Raw genomic sequence first — 16,574 nt, 5'->3', positions numbered from 1 at the left:
AAAATTTATTATATTGTAACAAAAACTTGTCTCTGTTACTCTTACCTTCTCTTACTCTCTTACCCTCTTACTCTTTCAACTCTCTTTCAAGCCTACTTAGAGCTGCAGCTGGCAGCTCCAAACAAAATCCCTACACCCACACCCTTTACAATAAACCGCAAATTCCAAAACCTAACTTCAAAAATCTTCTGTCCATCCCAACCGTCCTACCCACCCACACTCCTACAGATTTTGTCTCCTAACAGTGAGTGGGAGACAAAAAAATATTTTTTTTTTCTTCAGGTTGTATGTGTTGTCACTGGGATCTCTCTATGTCAATAACTTTGTGCTTAGTCGTACAATATAGTCTACATAGGAAGTGAGCTTTGCATTTTATTTCGTAGTACCTTCTATGATGTTAATGAACTAATGTCCCCACAATATTTTGCTCTGTGAAGGGAAAGGTATAGAAGTTGTTGTTGTTTATATATGTATGTAAACATATAACATATGTTTATATATAGTTGTTTAGTTGAAGAGGGCAGTTATGATAAATAGCGCTAACTAGTTTTAAAGGGTTTTAATGATTTCTGTGAAATTCAACATTTCAGATTCTGACAATGCACTCACTTTACACTGCGCCCTATAAAATAAAGAGTGCTTCTAAAAGTGCTTAATGTGAATGTTTCTATTCATTATTCACAAGGGCCTCATTCTCAGCAGATTTAGCAGTTCCTTTATGTCAGATAAAATACTGAAAAGAAAAAAATGTTGTAAAGTAGACGAATTCTTTGATACCCTTCTGAATTGGCTGGAGGGCTTTTACAGGATCCTTGGAACAACTATGAGCACTGGAGTTGGAGATTCTGAATGTGAATTTTGTGGAGTTACATTTTCTAAAAACCTATGTGTCTTCCTGCTCATATCTTCTTACGTTTGAAAGCAGATTATGGTGGGGGGGAGGCTGTGGACAGAAGGAAGCATCTGTCTTTAAAACCTCTAGATGGCAGTGGCAATACTCGGCCTTGAGTCCCTGACTCTCTTCACAGCCTTCTGCCTGCATCTGATTTCTCTGGTTATGGCAGTTAACCGTGGCTGCTTCACTCTGTCACTTTCTGTGGGCATGCAAAGGCCTCCACGTGGGCACTGCTCCTTCAAGCTGTTGTACTGAGAAGTAGCAAATCCATCCCTTAACAGGTGCTGCTGTTTGCTTTTAAGGGTGGGTTGTGTTTTCTCACTTTTATCTGTTCTTTTTGGACAAACTTCATTTTGCAGAAGGTGTGCACATTAATGGTGGAAGATGCAAATTGACAGTAGAAGAAATGTTTTTGTACCAAAATAAGCAACAATTGTCTTGCTTGTAAAAGGAGTTGGCAGTTCATAGGAATCTGCTTTTCAAGAGGCTAGGTTACCCAGGCTTTCCACCAGTTTTTGGAAACTGTGTTTACTTTTCAGATACCTGGTAAAATTGTACAAGGCAGAGACAAGTACAGAGATTTATCTTCATTTTCAACATCATTATTCTCATCTTATATTCCTGATAAACAGTCACTTTGTCTTCTTCTCTAAGTACATTGGATGATGTTCAGATATCCCACTTCCTCTTCATAAATCTTTCTATACGAATTAACTTACCAGATTTTTTAGAGAACTTCATCAGGAAGTAATTTTTTTTTTATTCTCTTCTTTTCCCCTCTCCTTCCATTTTACCACGTACACATTATCTTCCCAGAAATAATCCTGTGCACTTGAGATGCTTCCTACACCATAAGCTGACTGGAAACCCCATGACTATTGTTGTGTGCTGTGGTGCCAGCTCTGGGCTCTAAACCTGACCTAAAGAAAAGTTTATTAGCTCAGGCTCTGTGCCATGCTAGCTGTGTTCATACAGCCTTTGGTCCAGTTGGCTACAAGACAAGAGCAAACGTGGTTTTGTTTGGCCTGTAGGGAGGGGAACTTGAGTCTGTGTGAAATCTGCTGTGTGGATGGGCTCTAATTCATCTCACCTGAGTGGCCTGAACACCCTTCCAAAACTCCCAGCTTTTCCATTCATGCTTTCTCTCTGCACTCTTTGTCCATCAATCAGATCCGCTTCCACCACCTGGTACCTCTAAATGGTGTTTAATAAATGCTCAGTTCTCCACCCCCAGATTTGATATTGCTGCCCCTAAATTGAGCAGGTGAATGGGCCATTATTATTATGCTAGTTAATGAATCCTCTGTCTTCCTACAACTTTTCTGTTGTGAGTTTTCTTTCTTTCTTGGAGGACTGGGGGCTACACAGGCAGTTTTCTTCTCTGCTTGAACACTTCCCTTTATGTCCCTTTCATGAGAAGATAGGAGCATTGTCTTCTGTGCACCCTGTCCCTTCCTCTCAAGTAGTATAGTGTCATAAGTATCAGTCTCTTGCTTTTCAGACAAAGGGTGGCTGGTAATTTGTTTTCCTTTATGTCTTTTTCCTCTCACTCATAATAAGGAACTACTGGCTTTTAGAAAAGCAGTATTTCTACAGTGCATTCTTACACCTCTTCCACAAATTGTAAACTCCTATAACTCTACAGCTGCAAAATGTAACAGAAAATTGGAGTTAGTTGCCTTTGAGTCAGCTTCTAGCTGCTGTCACGTATTTTTTGAAAATAATTCAGAATACGTTACTTGGAAATGTGGTTAAACTTGTCACTCTGACAATAACATAGGAGAAAGCAGACACCAGGTTTTAGCTCAGAATTTACTTTCTCTGTGCATGCAAACAGCTAAATGTCTTGACCTTGTTGCCTGTTTTATTGCCTCAGTGGGTACATGTGCCAAGGTGATAAAACAAACTGCTACTTGATATCCAGGTGGCACTGCCAAGTTTGTGGCTTGCTCCATATGTCTCATGCAGAGTACTATTCTGGAATGACGTTTTTGAGACTGAAAGCTGGCTTTTTTTTTTTTTTTTTCCCTTGGTGTATAGGTCCCAGCTTTGAAAACTTTCCTGTTTTAAGTCTCCTTAGCCATAAATCATCAGAGCAGAGAGAGATAGGGATCTATAGTCTTGCTGCTGTTAAAATGAGGTGGAGTGTGGGGTTTGAATAATCCCCCATCCAAGCAAGGACCTGTGTTTTGTTTTTAAATCTTGGAAGCAGTGAGAAATGGCAAATCTAATACCTAATTTTAATGGTGTGTTAACAAATGGGGTATCTCTGATAGCCAGTCAAAGAGCAGTTTCATAATATATACTTCTCCTTATAGAAGGGTCATGTATTTTCATTCTGATGGCAAAGGAACTTGTAATCTGTTGTACACATGGGCATCAGAAACATTTTTGTCCTTCTTTTCAGTTCGAAAGGATTTAAGTGGGCTTGATGATGTGACACTTACAAGCCAGTCGGAATGTGGAGGTGAGATCTAGAAGTTGTCTCCATTACATTTGTGGAAATTAAATCAGTAGAAAACCATAATTGAGTGTATGCCTTTTGTGGATGATAATCCTTACAGAATGAATGGTATATATGTAAAATACCTTTGCTGTCATTTATTCCCAAATAACCATGAAAAGTACCTGTGGTTTAGTTACTGAAGGTCAGCTTGCAGTAAGGGTGTAGTGACTTATGGCAAATGTAAAATAAAATGTGTTAGCTCAGATTTGAGTGATGAAAGAGGTGTTAAGTAATTTATTTATTTATTTTACCACGTGTTAGCAATGAAGGAAGATTTTATGTATTACATGTGACCTGAGTGCTGCATGATGCGTAAGCTGACAGTGACTCTGTGTTAATTCAAACTCCTGATTTACTACTTTGAAGATGCTTCATCTTACTGATTTTAAACAGTATGTTGGGATTTCTTGCAACAGTAATTTAGCTCCTGCTGGTTGACTTTTCTAATAGCAGTCACACAGGTTTACTTTTGTAATTTCCCGCAGCCCAGTGGTGAGCTGCTTTGGAAGTTTAAGTTGGGTGTTAGATATTGGTCTCTTCATTCCTAGTACTGAAATGAAGACCAGTTGTTCTGCAGTTTGTAGTTAATTAAAAAAAATATTTTTCTATAGGTACTAAAATTTTTTAGAGACAGCAATGCAATCAGGGATTTTCTGTGGGCATTCTGAGGAAACTGCATAAGTGGAAAGAGCTAAATCTTTGAATGGGTTAAAGAATTTTGAAGGCTCCTAAGGTACATGAGCAGTCTAGAGTAATGGATGTCTTTCTGACTTTCAGGCTTCTCCAGTGACAGCGACTTGATCTCTCTGACAGTCGATGTGGATTCTCTTGCCGAGGTAGATGATGGAATGGCATCCAACCAAAGTTCTCCCAGTAGAGCTGCTGGCCTTTCTGTTACTTCTGAACCCCCAGTCCAAAGCACGCTGGCATCTGAGCAGGAGTGGAACAAACCCGAAGGAGAAAAGGAAAGCCATGGTTTGTTTACTGGAAGCTTAAAATCCAAACCAGGCAAACAAGATTACTTGGAGAAAGCAGGCGAGTTAATAAAACTGGCCTTGAAGAAGGAGGAGGAGGAAGATTATGAAACTGCCTTAAGCTTTTATAGAAAGGGGGTTGATCTGCTTCTGGAAGGTGTTCAAGGTATGATGTTTGTAAACTTCTCATGATGTTTGTCTTCTCCTTGGTTATGTTTTTTTTATGGCATTTCCATGGTTAACATCAGCTTACTTCCTTGCAAAGAAGTGAGCTGAAATGCAGTTACATGTGCTTGGCTTTCATGTACTTGATAGCTGTGTGCATGTGAGAGAGAGAGAGAGACTTTTCTCTCTAAGACTGAATGATAATTTAGGCTCTCATCTTCTGAGTGCCCAGTATCTCCTCTGTTAGAATTGCAGCACAACCTTCAACTTGCAGGTAAGTAGGAAAGTGCTCCACTTTTGCCTCTTTCCTTTTTATTGCCTAGCCATTAATTAATATGTGGCACTTGCAGCACTGTTGAAACATTATTTAATTTACATGGTTAAGTGAGGATTAATTATCCCCATTTTACGCTTGGGAAGAGGCAGACTCAGGTTAACTTTCCAGTCACAAAAGGATTAGAGCTGCTCATGTCTCACAGCCTCTTGCTTCTTCCATTAAACTATTCTCCTTTTCTGGCTAAAGGATGCATAGAAACGTACATGCTTGCATTGCTAGGAGAGAGCAAGGTTTCTTTTCCTCTTCAAAAGACTTTGGTCTGTCAGTATATTTCTGCAGAAGCTGTTGTTAATAGACTGGATGCAACTACGTGCATATTTCTGCCTCTTTGCTCCTTGTCAGTAAGGGAGAAAATTTTTTCCCTTCTCTAGCTCTTGAGAATCTTGAGTGATAACCTCATATAATCTGCGTTTTGTCCAACAGTCGCTTAAAGCTATAAAGTACAGGGAAAGATTTGTTCTTTCCTGGAGTGAATTCAGGGTCTGTGTATTGTGCTTCTGTCCCACACAGATCAAATGAGTGAGATTAGAATTGTGCCTTTGTTTGACAGTGTACAGCACAGGTGCATTCTGCTGCTCCAGATCTGGACTTAGACATGAATGTACCAAACACACACAAGCAAGAAGCCATTGCTGCATCCCAGTGGGACGCACAGCAGTGTTTCAGACCTTCTGAGCAGTTCTAGCAATGGAAGTTACCTGCTGAGCTGATTTAATGGGGCCTGGCAAAAATAATGGGTAGGTTACTGATGAGAACTAGAGGTGTGAGCCAAGATATGTGCATAGCCTTTGCTTAAAGTGTCTCACACTTTTTGGCAAAAGTAAACCCACCTCTTTTCAAGTCTCAGTGATGTCAGTAGGGTTGCTGCTTTGCTGCTTGTTGTGGCTTTTCAATAGCATCCTACCTTTCCTTGCCTGTGTTGTCAAAATGTTTTTCATTCTTAGTGTTGAATATGCTGGCAGACTTCTTTTGGAGAGCCCAGCTATTCTTTCTTTGCAAGTACACTTTTTCATAGACCTGTGGGCCATTCAGTTGTGATCTTTTGAAGGATATCCTATTTTGTCATAAACACTTCTGTCTGCCAGCCATGATGCAAGGCTGCCATGATGCTGTTTTGAACTGACAGTTCAAACTTCAACTTCAAAAGCTTTCTTTATTAAACAGTTTCAAACTGTTAGGGCATGAAAACAAGTCAGTCTCTTGCACATCAGTTTTGCTGTGGTAATTATTGTGTATACTTGAGTTGTGGCAGTGGTTAAACATGTTGGCTTTGAATTCATGGTAATCCTTAGGGTAATATGTTTGCTTTAAAGTTGTGAAAGACTTTTTGCATGTAGGTGACTTGCTCAACTCATGCATATGAACTTGCTAAACCAGAGTAGGTTGATCTTCTTACTTATATTTGCCAAAATTTCCTCCAAGGATTTTTTTCTTTTTTGCTGTTCACTTGCTACTCATCCAGCTGCCTCACATAACTGTTAATCCTTTTCTATCACCCACTTATCCCTGCTTTTCAGGCTAGGGAGAAATTCAAGGAATCTTAGAAAATTGTGATGTTCTGCCAGAATTTCTTGATGCCACTCAGTGCAGTGGGAGTTACTAATAAATTTTTAGTGATGGTTACTTGTGTGGTGTGTGTCAGTGTTCCTGATGGATGAAGAAACATGTAACCAGTGCCAGCACCTTTTTCTTTGCAGTCCCTCACATTGTGTCTGTATAGCACACAAGAGGAAGTAATGGCAATGAGTTGCATTTTAGGTGGCATCTTATCCTTTGGAATAATTGTACACTGGGTGGTTCCTAGCAGTCAGCTATTTTTTCATTTCTCTCTGTTACCCTGCATGGCTGTGAAGGAATATTCATTCTCTTCTGGGCATTCACACTAAATTTGGGTAGATCCAGCTCATTTTTTCCCATTCTCCTTGAAGCTTCTGAAAGCTGGCAGAGAGACACTGTTGCCCTCTTCATGATGACAGGGCTGGTCCAAATATCTTGCTAAAAATGTGCCATCTCGTGATCTATGAGGACAGTGAAAAAAGCAAAAAAAAAAAACCCAAACAAAACTTTTTAATGTAGCTGCTTTATGAAGGCAGTGTGTTTAGCATAAATATGTATATATATACATTTAATGTATATCGCAGTAAAAACCTACAAAGTTTCTACCTAATCACTTCAGTTATTTAAACACCCCTAGTTATGTATTTTACACAGATAATAACATACTCCTTTCAAAGATAAGGATGGTCCAATTATTACAAAACGCTCTGTCACTGATCATTTTGCACCTATTCAGTGTAAATAAAACTTTATAACAGCTGAGAGTGAAACACAGTGTTTGTTCATCGATCCGTGCACACCTGTGCAGTGCCGTTGTCTCTGTGCACGGCCTCTGCAGAACGCGTGGCCTCTGGAACGGGCCGCAGGTGGCTTTTTCCCTGGGAAATACGGTGACACGGGCATACAGACTTTGGCCACGAGGTGGCGGCAAGGAAATAGAAATTGCCACCCGAGACTTGGAATCGGGCGATTGTAGCAGCGCACGGAGATTGGGGAAGGAATACCACCCATCCTCTGAGCTTCCAGCTTGGGATTTGCTCAAGACCGCTTGCTCAGGTGCAGCGCCTCTGTGAGCTGCTTCGGTGGATCTGAAGGTGAGGCTGGGTCTGGCACCAGTCGCTCCTTTAGGATCAGCACAAGAGCTGCTGCTCAAGGCTGCCTCGTCAAAACCATGCACGAGAAAGTTCAGTGCTGCAGGTTTATAGACCTGTGCTGTTAGTTTGAGGTAGGTGGCTTTCCTAAAGGCAGCTGAGCCCACTTGAGCCTGTTATATTCCTGAAGACTTTCCAGCTCTCTGTGCTGCTGGCAGGAGTGTTGGGCGAGGCAGGTGTTGTATATTTGAGAAATGGCCATCTTGACTTTGTTTTCAGCTCTGTGCACATGCTCTCAGATCTACAGTGGTGTTAATTATTCTGGGCAAGGTGCATATGTATTTTCTTTTGCTAGTCTCTTGCAGAGTTTAGTACTAAATCCTTTCATGTCCTATTTGTAGTCCTGCCAAGAGACCCAGTTTGTGTCCCTTGGGGAAAGACTGCTGCCTGTCAGAGTCTGGTGTATACCTCAGAGACTGGTGTATACCTTGGACTCTGGGCATCTGCTCCTTATACATGTTTGGCCTACTTCTGCTCCATACTCGTCTTTAATATTAACCAGCTGTCAGTGGGAAGAAGAATGAAATCTTGGATTGGCAGTGTAGCCCTTGAACTGCACCTTTTGTGCCTTCCTGTTTCATTTATAGCAGAGCTGCCTTGCTTGCAGTGACAGGGACTAGCTGCCATAATTTCCTTTTTCTTCTGAATATATACCAATTCTGCTGCTCCTCTTGTCTTTTCTGGGCATTGCTGCATGCAGGGTTTGGAAGCTTTTGGAAGACAGGTCTGTAAGGGTTGTGTAGGATGGTTCAACAATTCTCTAGGAGCTGAAACCTTCTAGAATTCAAGGTTTTCTGCCTTTTAAAGCATACCGAGTATGTATGCTAAGTGATAGAAACTTTGGCTCACAATTATAGCTGTTCCTTTGTTTTGTTAGCATGTGAGAGCACTTTGAGGTCAGTGCATTGCTTCAGGCCTAGTGATGGAAAAAAATACACTAATCAATAGCAAGCCACCAACTTCTAGCTGGAAGTTAACTCTGTTTTATGCAAAGTAGTGCAGTCCCCAACTTTGGTATAGGGCACAGTTTATCTTAGGAAGAAGCAGATCATGAGACTGAAACTGTGGAGAACTTTTTTGTAACAAAAAAGGGAGTCCTATTTGTATAAACTGCTCTTCTTTTTACAACTGTAGCCTTTCTTTAGTTATATCCATTATGGATCTGGGCAGTCTGAGGTGTGTGATAAACAAGAGTTAATGCTGCTGCTTATTGCTGTGCTTCAATAACTTCAGGCATGTAAAGAAGCAAGAATGCTGCGCAACATGGCGAGCCTAGGTTGTGTAGAAAAGTACAGGTGGGATCTCTTCCATGTGTTTTAGAAACCAAATGTGTTTATTGCTGGTCTGTCCATGTTGCATGTTAACATCTGAAGGGAGGTGATCCATTCACTCTGTCAGAGTTTTGGGATGTTTATTTTCACATGTGTAGCAGCTGTGGCTGGGTAGAATGAATATTGATTTAGTTTAGGCAGCATGAACCTTGTTGCATGGAGTATGTGATGCCTCTGGAGGGTCAGCAGGCAGAAGCTATTTTCCAGGTATCTCTATTTTGTGTTAGGGATCTGCAAGTTCTGAATAAGCTGCTGGTGTCTTTGAAAGCAGGCTGTGAATGTCAGTTTTGCACTGCTCTCTGCTATTTTAATGTTTATCCAGTAAACAGAGCTGGAACAAAAATTACACAAATTACTGGAACCTTGCTAAAATGACTTTGACTTTTAACCCAGAAATACATATACAGTGAAATGCTGGGAATACTTTGGACAACTAGATAATATTTTTGGATATACTGAATACAAACCAACTTGTGTCTAATTACTGGGATTATGATGGGCTATGATTTGAACTTGTGATGGAGCCAGGGATGCAAACAGGAGCATGCTTGACAGAATGCCAAGAAGACATTACTTTATGAAAAGGGAAGCAGCCATGGCGTTCCACCAGCGTGTTTCTGGCTTCCTTTGCTTGTTTGTTGAATGGCACTTGTGAAGACAACTTCTGTTACCACACAGTAGCTATTTTAAATTCCTTTCACTCGGGAAGGCCTTTGAGTTGTGTTCCTCATTGATGTTAACAGTTTCTGAGCTATCCAGCAGATGTGTCTGGTTGTGGCAATGTCTTTAAGGAAACAACAGACCTGTTTTCTGAGAAGGTGAATTGAGGTGTGAGCTGATGTCTGCAGGGAAACCCTCAGAGTTGTGTTGGACTCCACAGGGAAGGTTGGTGATGGGATGATTGATGGAACTGTAATTCTCCCTGCCCTGATCTTAGGCTTCTGTGTTCCTATGGTGTGTTATCCCTCAACCTGTTTGCTGTAGAACTGTTTGGGCTGAGCTTTCTGAACAATGATACAAAGTGCTTCCTTTCTCCTAGTGCTTCATACAACCTTGAGGTCACAGCTGCTGCTTCAGAAGAAAAATGTGTGACAGGACTTGTCTGTTGATAAGCAGCTGGATTAAGAATGATGTTGGAAATACTGTGGTTGGTTAAAAAAAAAGTCACATCTCACCATGCTGCCAGTGATGCTGAAACACATGCTAGTATGGGGTATAGGAACTGTTCATAATTGGAATGTGTTGTCTTCCAAGCCCATTGCAGACCATACAGAGCTTCAGAGTTGATCAGTGCTGTAGGATCCCTCACTGTGCAGTAGATGCTGGGTGGACTACCCTGAGTGATGCCATTCCCTATGTGAAAGTGCTGGGTTTAGACACCTCGTTGTGGCAAAGCAGTAAAATACAGCGTGTGCCAGTAAATGTATAAATGCTTAATGTATATAGTTAATGCCAGAAACTAGTTACTGAATAAATACAGCCAGATTCAGCTATGTAAAGAAACACTCAAGGCAAAGTTCAATTTAAACTGCAAGACTTCTCTGCATCAGAAGGCTGATAAAAGTCTGAGGCTTAATACATGCTGCAGAGCTTAGAGCTTTGCAATACATGTGAAAGTGAATTATAGCAATACCTGCAAGCCAGTGTGTAGGGAGTGATGCGGAGATTACTTAGCATGTAGTCGTTAAAGAATTAATAAATATGTTACCAGGTGAGCCTTAGAGATCACATTGTTTTTCCTTCTCAGGACACAGCTAGCTCCATTGATTTGGTGGTGTTCTGACCTTTCCAAGATTTGAGTCTTTCCTCATAGCAGTTCCTTGCCAGGTTGCTGCCTGTGCCTGGCCTCTTTGACAGACATCTCTTCCAGCCTGCACTGCCTTTTATCTCAGCTGTTGTTAGCCACAACACTTAGCTGCAAAGTGCAGGAATCTTTTTTTGACTATAGCTGTGTGGGGTTTCTGCCTCCCATCAGAAGACCCAGTAGGGCTGCCACAGTTCTTGCAGCATGCAGGGTAGACAGGGCAGACTGATTAGGTTACAGTGCCGCTGCTGTCTGCAGGTGAGAAATTTGAAGTCTCTGGCTGCAGAATTCAATGCTTTAGGCACTGTAGGTGAATTGAGGCAAATTGCTAGCTGGAATAAAAAAATTGCATAGATAGGTTTAAGGGCATGATGCTGCATGACAATCAGTGCTCTGATTCTCTCCTAAACAGTTCTTGCATATACAGCTTTGTCTCTTTTCACATCTTCCTTTTTTCTTTTCCAGTCGTTTTTCCCTCTTAACTCTTCCAGTATCTTAAAATAGCCTCCTTAGCTTCAGAGCTGTGTAGGACTAGTATAGGTTTGATCTCTAGAAGGCCTGCTGCTGACTCTTCTGTTTTAGAGATTTTTGTGATTGCTCAAGGAAAAGGACCATTTCCCATAGTATGTAAAAGTACATATGAATTGCATTTAATACATAAATATGAGTAGTATTAGACTGTCAGGATTTATGAATCTCATATTTATTTTTTTTAATCTGCCTTTTTCTAATTTTTCCCCTGCAGTGAACTGTTCTTACTTGAAGGGGAAGGTGTCTGTGTGCGTAGGTTTCCTCAGCTCTGAAGCAAGGGATGTTTGTGGATGCTAATTCTAATTTGAAGTTGTCCTTTTAGTCAAGAAGGAGGAGTGTAGAGAACTTGGAAACTTCCTCTCTCTCGTGGTGGTAGCCTGTATAACTTCTTCTCTTGTTCTGACTGTTAGTGCTCTCCCCCTGTTCCCATGATGCAAATGTTGGAGGACTTGCTGCTGCTATCACCATTTTGTTCCCTTCTCTGTGCTAGAATGTCACTGCTTGTCCTTCTGTCTTGAAACACAATTATAGGGTTTATTGCCTTCTGAAGTAGTTCAACAGAAGAGTGTTCAAGAATATTTGCCATATTAAGTCTTATTTTGGTGAAATACCTTACAATTAAGACTACAAGTATTAGCAGATAGATGGGAAGTTAAGACTTTCCTCCCTGAAATGCTGGATTCTGTGACCATTCATTTTATTTTTTTTCAGGTAGCTGTACATGCACATGAAAAGCTACCAGCACCTTTTGGATTTAACATGAGAGTTTCTCTAGAAGCAGATATTTGTTGGTTAACATTTCTGGCAAGTTATATTTCTTATCTTCAACGTTACTGTCTCCTTCTTTACTGGTCACTCAAACACATTTCACCCACACCATTCTTCTGTGTAATCTTAATTTTGGCAAATGTGCCAACATTTTTTTTTTCCCCTAGAGGGATGTTTACCTAGACATTTACATGACAGGTGTGTAGCCATAGGTTTTCTACCGGATGCAGAACTGGCAGCTTCTTAGGAAATATAGATCTCTAAGGGTCTCAGGCAACCTGCAGTGAAGATGATGTATGTAACATATGGACATAATAGTTACCAGCACACTGGAAAGTTGGAAGAAGAATTTGTAGGCATTCACTCACTGTCACAAATTTGTGCTTTAGTGTGAAAGGTTTAACTTTTAAGTGGCTTTTCTTCTTGGTTGACAGAGTGCAGTACTGTCCTGAATCTTCTGAAAAGCAAGAAAGAATGGTTTTGATAAATGTGTTGCATCTTAATAAATTTTGACTCTCTCAAAATGTTAAGAAAAAAAGGAAAAAAGATAATTTCAAGCTGTTTTATCATAATGGGCTTAACCTTTGTCTTATTATTTAATATTTACAGGTTTCTTTCAGCTGCAGAATTTGATCAGCACCTCAAAGGAACTAGCTGTTAATATAATGTAAAGCATACTAGAGCTGATGAGGTAGTGGTCTTATTTCACAATTCCAAACCCCCACCTGCTGCTCAAATCTATAGCTCTTTCCTTGATGCTGCAGTATCTGTCTACCCCAGCACCTGCCACATTTCACTTAAGTAATTGTTTGAAAATTAAAGGTTACCCACCCTCCTGTGAAAGTTGGTGGAGACTCGTTCCAAAATCAGCAGCTTTTCCTCTTCCTGAAATAAATTTTGGGGTTATAAAACAGTGTCCAAAGTCATCACAAACCTGTGCTGGATTATGAGTTGCATTGTCACTTACGGTGTGCCTGAGCTTTTGTTTGGCTAATATGGACAAAGGAGTCTGCTTCACATGATGTAAGAAGTGTTTGCCCTAAGAAGAACAGAGGTCCTCTTGAACCAATTAGGCAAAAATAACAGCTGGGCTACCCACTAATAAGGAAGGTGCTGCTAAACCTCTTTTCATTGTGAGAAGAAATAAATCTTTTAAGGCTTACTCCCTTGCATTTTTATAGAGAGCAATTCTTTGAAAAATTCAGCAATCCAGCTGGGTGATATGTGCAGGAAGACTGTGAAGAAGATAAAGAAACTTTTAAAAATAAAAAATGGTATTATAGCTGTTAGATTTGGCAATTATAAATGTTTCATTGAAGATTTCAGTATTTAGAGAAAGTTTTACTGTTTAAATTGTTAAGAACATGGAGTTTGGGGCTGGCACAACAGGCAGTCTCACATAAGTTCCTTGTAGCTTGTTCTGCAAGAGGATATTCCTTCCTGGAGCAAATCTCTTCTGATATCTTCTTTAAAGGAAGGCAGCCCACATGTATTTTTAGTAAGTCTGAGAGAAAAGCAGGAAGAGGAGGTCACAGAGGATTGGGACAGGTAATACTAACTTTATGGCCTTACTTTTTCTGTGAAAATATCCCTGTCCTGGCCAACCACCTACTCAGGCAGGGGGTGCACCTGTGTTGCCCTGACAGATGAAGTCTTGCTGAGGAAAACCTCTTAACACCTTGAGGATGATTTGGACCTGGTCACGCACAAAGAAGGGAAAGGATATCTAGAATTCCTGTGTGGGTGCTACATATCATGATTTACTGATGATTTTTGGGTTTTTTGTCTATGTTAGTAGCAAGTGGCAACTAGAGCTATCTTTATCATCCAGAGAGAAACAGATCTTCACCATGACTTCATCTTGGATCCTTGGAGGAAAATAGCTACACACCAGGGCAAGTTTGACAGCACTTCAATGCATCTGAGATGTGTTCTCTTTGTAGTATCCCAGATTATTTGAGGGAAAAGGACAGATTTTTGTCCACGGTCTTTACTGACCCAATTTTTTTAATTTGTCTAAGTTTATTGAATATGGCCCCCTTTCAATAGCTTTCTGCTGTTACTACCTAAGCATAGGTAGTTTTACCATATGATAGAATTACAGAAGATTTGATGTGTGAATAAGCATTTAACTGAGCTGAGCACTTCAGCTTTGAGTTAGCTGATCTCTCAAAGGTGTGTCCTCTTCTGAGTTACTGTGAAGTATGAGTGAAGACTCTGAGCAGAAGACAAACAAAAATATTGCTAGTTTTCCAGTTGCCACTGCTGTACGTTGTGGAAGAGCTGCCTCTTTGTGTTTTTCATTCAAGTCAGTGCACTATGGGCAAACAATCAGACAAGTCACAGAAGAACTCAGTGGCACAATTATTCCGATATTTTTATCAAGCCCTCAAAATCATTTGAATGCTGTTAGGAATATCTATGTTTGTAAGTATATTGTAGCTGAGCTGTCTTTAGAAATATAAATTAAAGAACAAATTTTAAATCATTGGCTGCTGTCCTAATGTCCTGGCTTACTGTTACTTTGGTCAGTGGGTGGCCTGGTCAGCCTTTTCAAAGCCAATTTTCATTTTAGGATATTTTTATTTCTGTGAAATAGGCAAAGCCTTTGGAAAATGAGGGAGCAGCCTGCTTCTGCTTGTGTGTGTGGATGAAGGCTTATATGTGCAACAAAGTAGCTGTAGAGTTTTTATAATTCTGTTTGCAGTAATAGTAAACAGAGCATCTAAAATAACCACTTGCACATTGCAACAAACACATCATCATTTGCTTAAAAAGAGTTATAATTACAGTTGACGAAGCATGGACACCATAAAAAATGCATTAGTTTGGCTTGACACATTAATTACCTGTTTTTGCAGATGTTTTTATATATTGTTGTGTGAACAGTTTACAAAATAATTACAGGAAAGTCATATGGAAAATAAACTAAGTGGGTGGTTTCTTGCCTTAATATTTTCATTCATGTGAATCTGTGTGAGGCACAGCTGCTCTGTAGCAAAAGCAGAGAGAGAGAGAGATGGGGAATCTTGAGGGGTTTTTATTCTAAGGTCCCTATGATCAGCCTTGCTTCACTTTTATATCTTGCTTTAGCAGTGTAGTTTTTAAAAGTGTAAAATGACATTGCTGATTTAATCCCAGTGATCAGGAGGGGGGAGAAGCTTTGATCCTGATCAGATGAAACATAAATCTTCTAGTATCTAGGAAAATAAATGAAAAATCAATATTATTTTAAGCAGGATGAGCTTTTGTGAGCAGTTGTAAAGATTCATCAAAGGCTTTGACACAGTTTAAACATTTCCTGTTTGCTGGCATTTAAAGAAAAATGCCTTTCAAGTTTAAATTGTAATTAGAGAGATACCTCTTTAGATTATTGTGGGCTAACCACAGAATGGAAATAGGAGCTCAATATGCTCACACAATATTTAAATCAAAAGTTCTTAACTAGGAATAAATTATTATTCCTAATCTATTATAAAATAAAATTGATGCTTTTGAAAATACATTTTGCATAACTAAAACCAATATTTCATGGCAAAATGTAACATTGCATTAAAAAAAATGGAGTCTGAATCACAGCTTTGACATCTGTCAGATATAAGGATTTGTTCTAGTACTGTGTTTTAGTGATTTATTTGGTTTTAAGTGAACAGTTCTATGACCTCGAATTTGGCATAAATGCTAAAGATTATTTTTAGCTTAATGGGGTCTTTATTGTTACTCCCTGTGTTTGAGGCTTTTTAAGTAGCATTTATTTGTTTATTAAATTTATATCCTGTATTTATTTACAGATTTTTGTGAGATATTGGCTGTTTAAATGGGAATTTGTATTATAATGTAGTTTTTTACATTTCTTGCTTAAACTAATACAAAAAATAAAAAGCCAAAATCCTATTTCCATAAACCTAATTCTCAATCATCCACCTGTTAAAGTATTCAGAGACTGAACTGTTAATGATGTTATCCACAAATACGATGCCAGAACTTGTTGAATAAATGTTATTTTTTGAATTCACACCCTTTTTATGGCTGAAGATTTTAATAAGGGGAACAGCTTGCAAAGGTTATTTAACAAATTACTCGGGAAGGAAAAGTAGAAGAAAAACTGAAATTAATGTCTTGTGAAAGTAGGGAGAACAAAGACAGCTCTAAGGGGGACATCCTAACTGGTTTGCGTTAATTACTGTAAAATTACTGAAGCATTGAAAAAAAGCAAAAATCATCCCAACTAAATTCACATAACTAACAATTAAGCGGTAAGATTGACTTTTATGATAGCCTTAGACACTAACCTAGCAGTTTTCTAGCAGCCTGCTTGAAGGAAACGCTGGCTGAAGAGTTCATTGTTGCTGTGCAGATGTGTTGTTTTCCCTGAACGGCTGCCACTCGGTGTGTCTGAGAGAACGTGGGTGCTCACCAGTGCATCGGCACGAGGAAGTTTCATGGTGCTTTCACACTACCTGCAGAGATGAAAGCAACAGTTAGTCCTGTTTTAGGAAATTTCAACACAGGCTTATTGAAAAAAATACTCTGTATCTACTCTCTTTTGATAATG

General features: G+C 39.6%; 1 protein-coding gene across 1 annotated transcript in view; it reads left to right on the top strand.

The window, feature by feature from the left end:
- The window catches only part of RPS6KC1 (ribosomal protein S6 kinase C1), an 85,602-nt gene that overhangs the window by 19,362 nt on the left and 49,666 nt on the right, over positions 1-16,574 (top strand). The window contains exons 6-7 of the mRNA XM_053974115.1: positions 3,303-3,362; positions 4,179-4,541. Of these exons, the coding sequence (XP_053830090.1) occupies positions 3,303-3,362; positions 4,179-4,541 (423 nt within the window). The remainder of the gene's footprint in view (positions 1-3,302; positions 3,363-4,178; positions 4,542-16,574) is intronic.

The sequence above is a fragment of the Vidua macroura genome, chromosome 3, assembly GCF_024509145.1.
Source record: "Vidua macroura isolate BioBank_ID:100142 chromosome 3, ASM2450914v1, whole genome shotgun sequence".
Classification (NCBI taxonomy): Eukaryota; Metazoa; Chordata; class Aves; order Passeriformes; family Viduidae; genus Vidua; species Vidua macroura.
The sequence above is the reverse complement of the archived record's forward strand: the minus strand, read 5'-3'. Positions and strand labels throughout refer to the sequence as shown.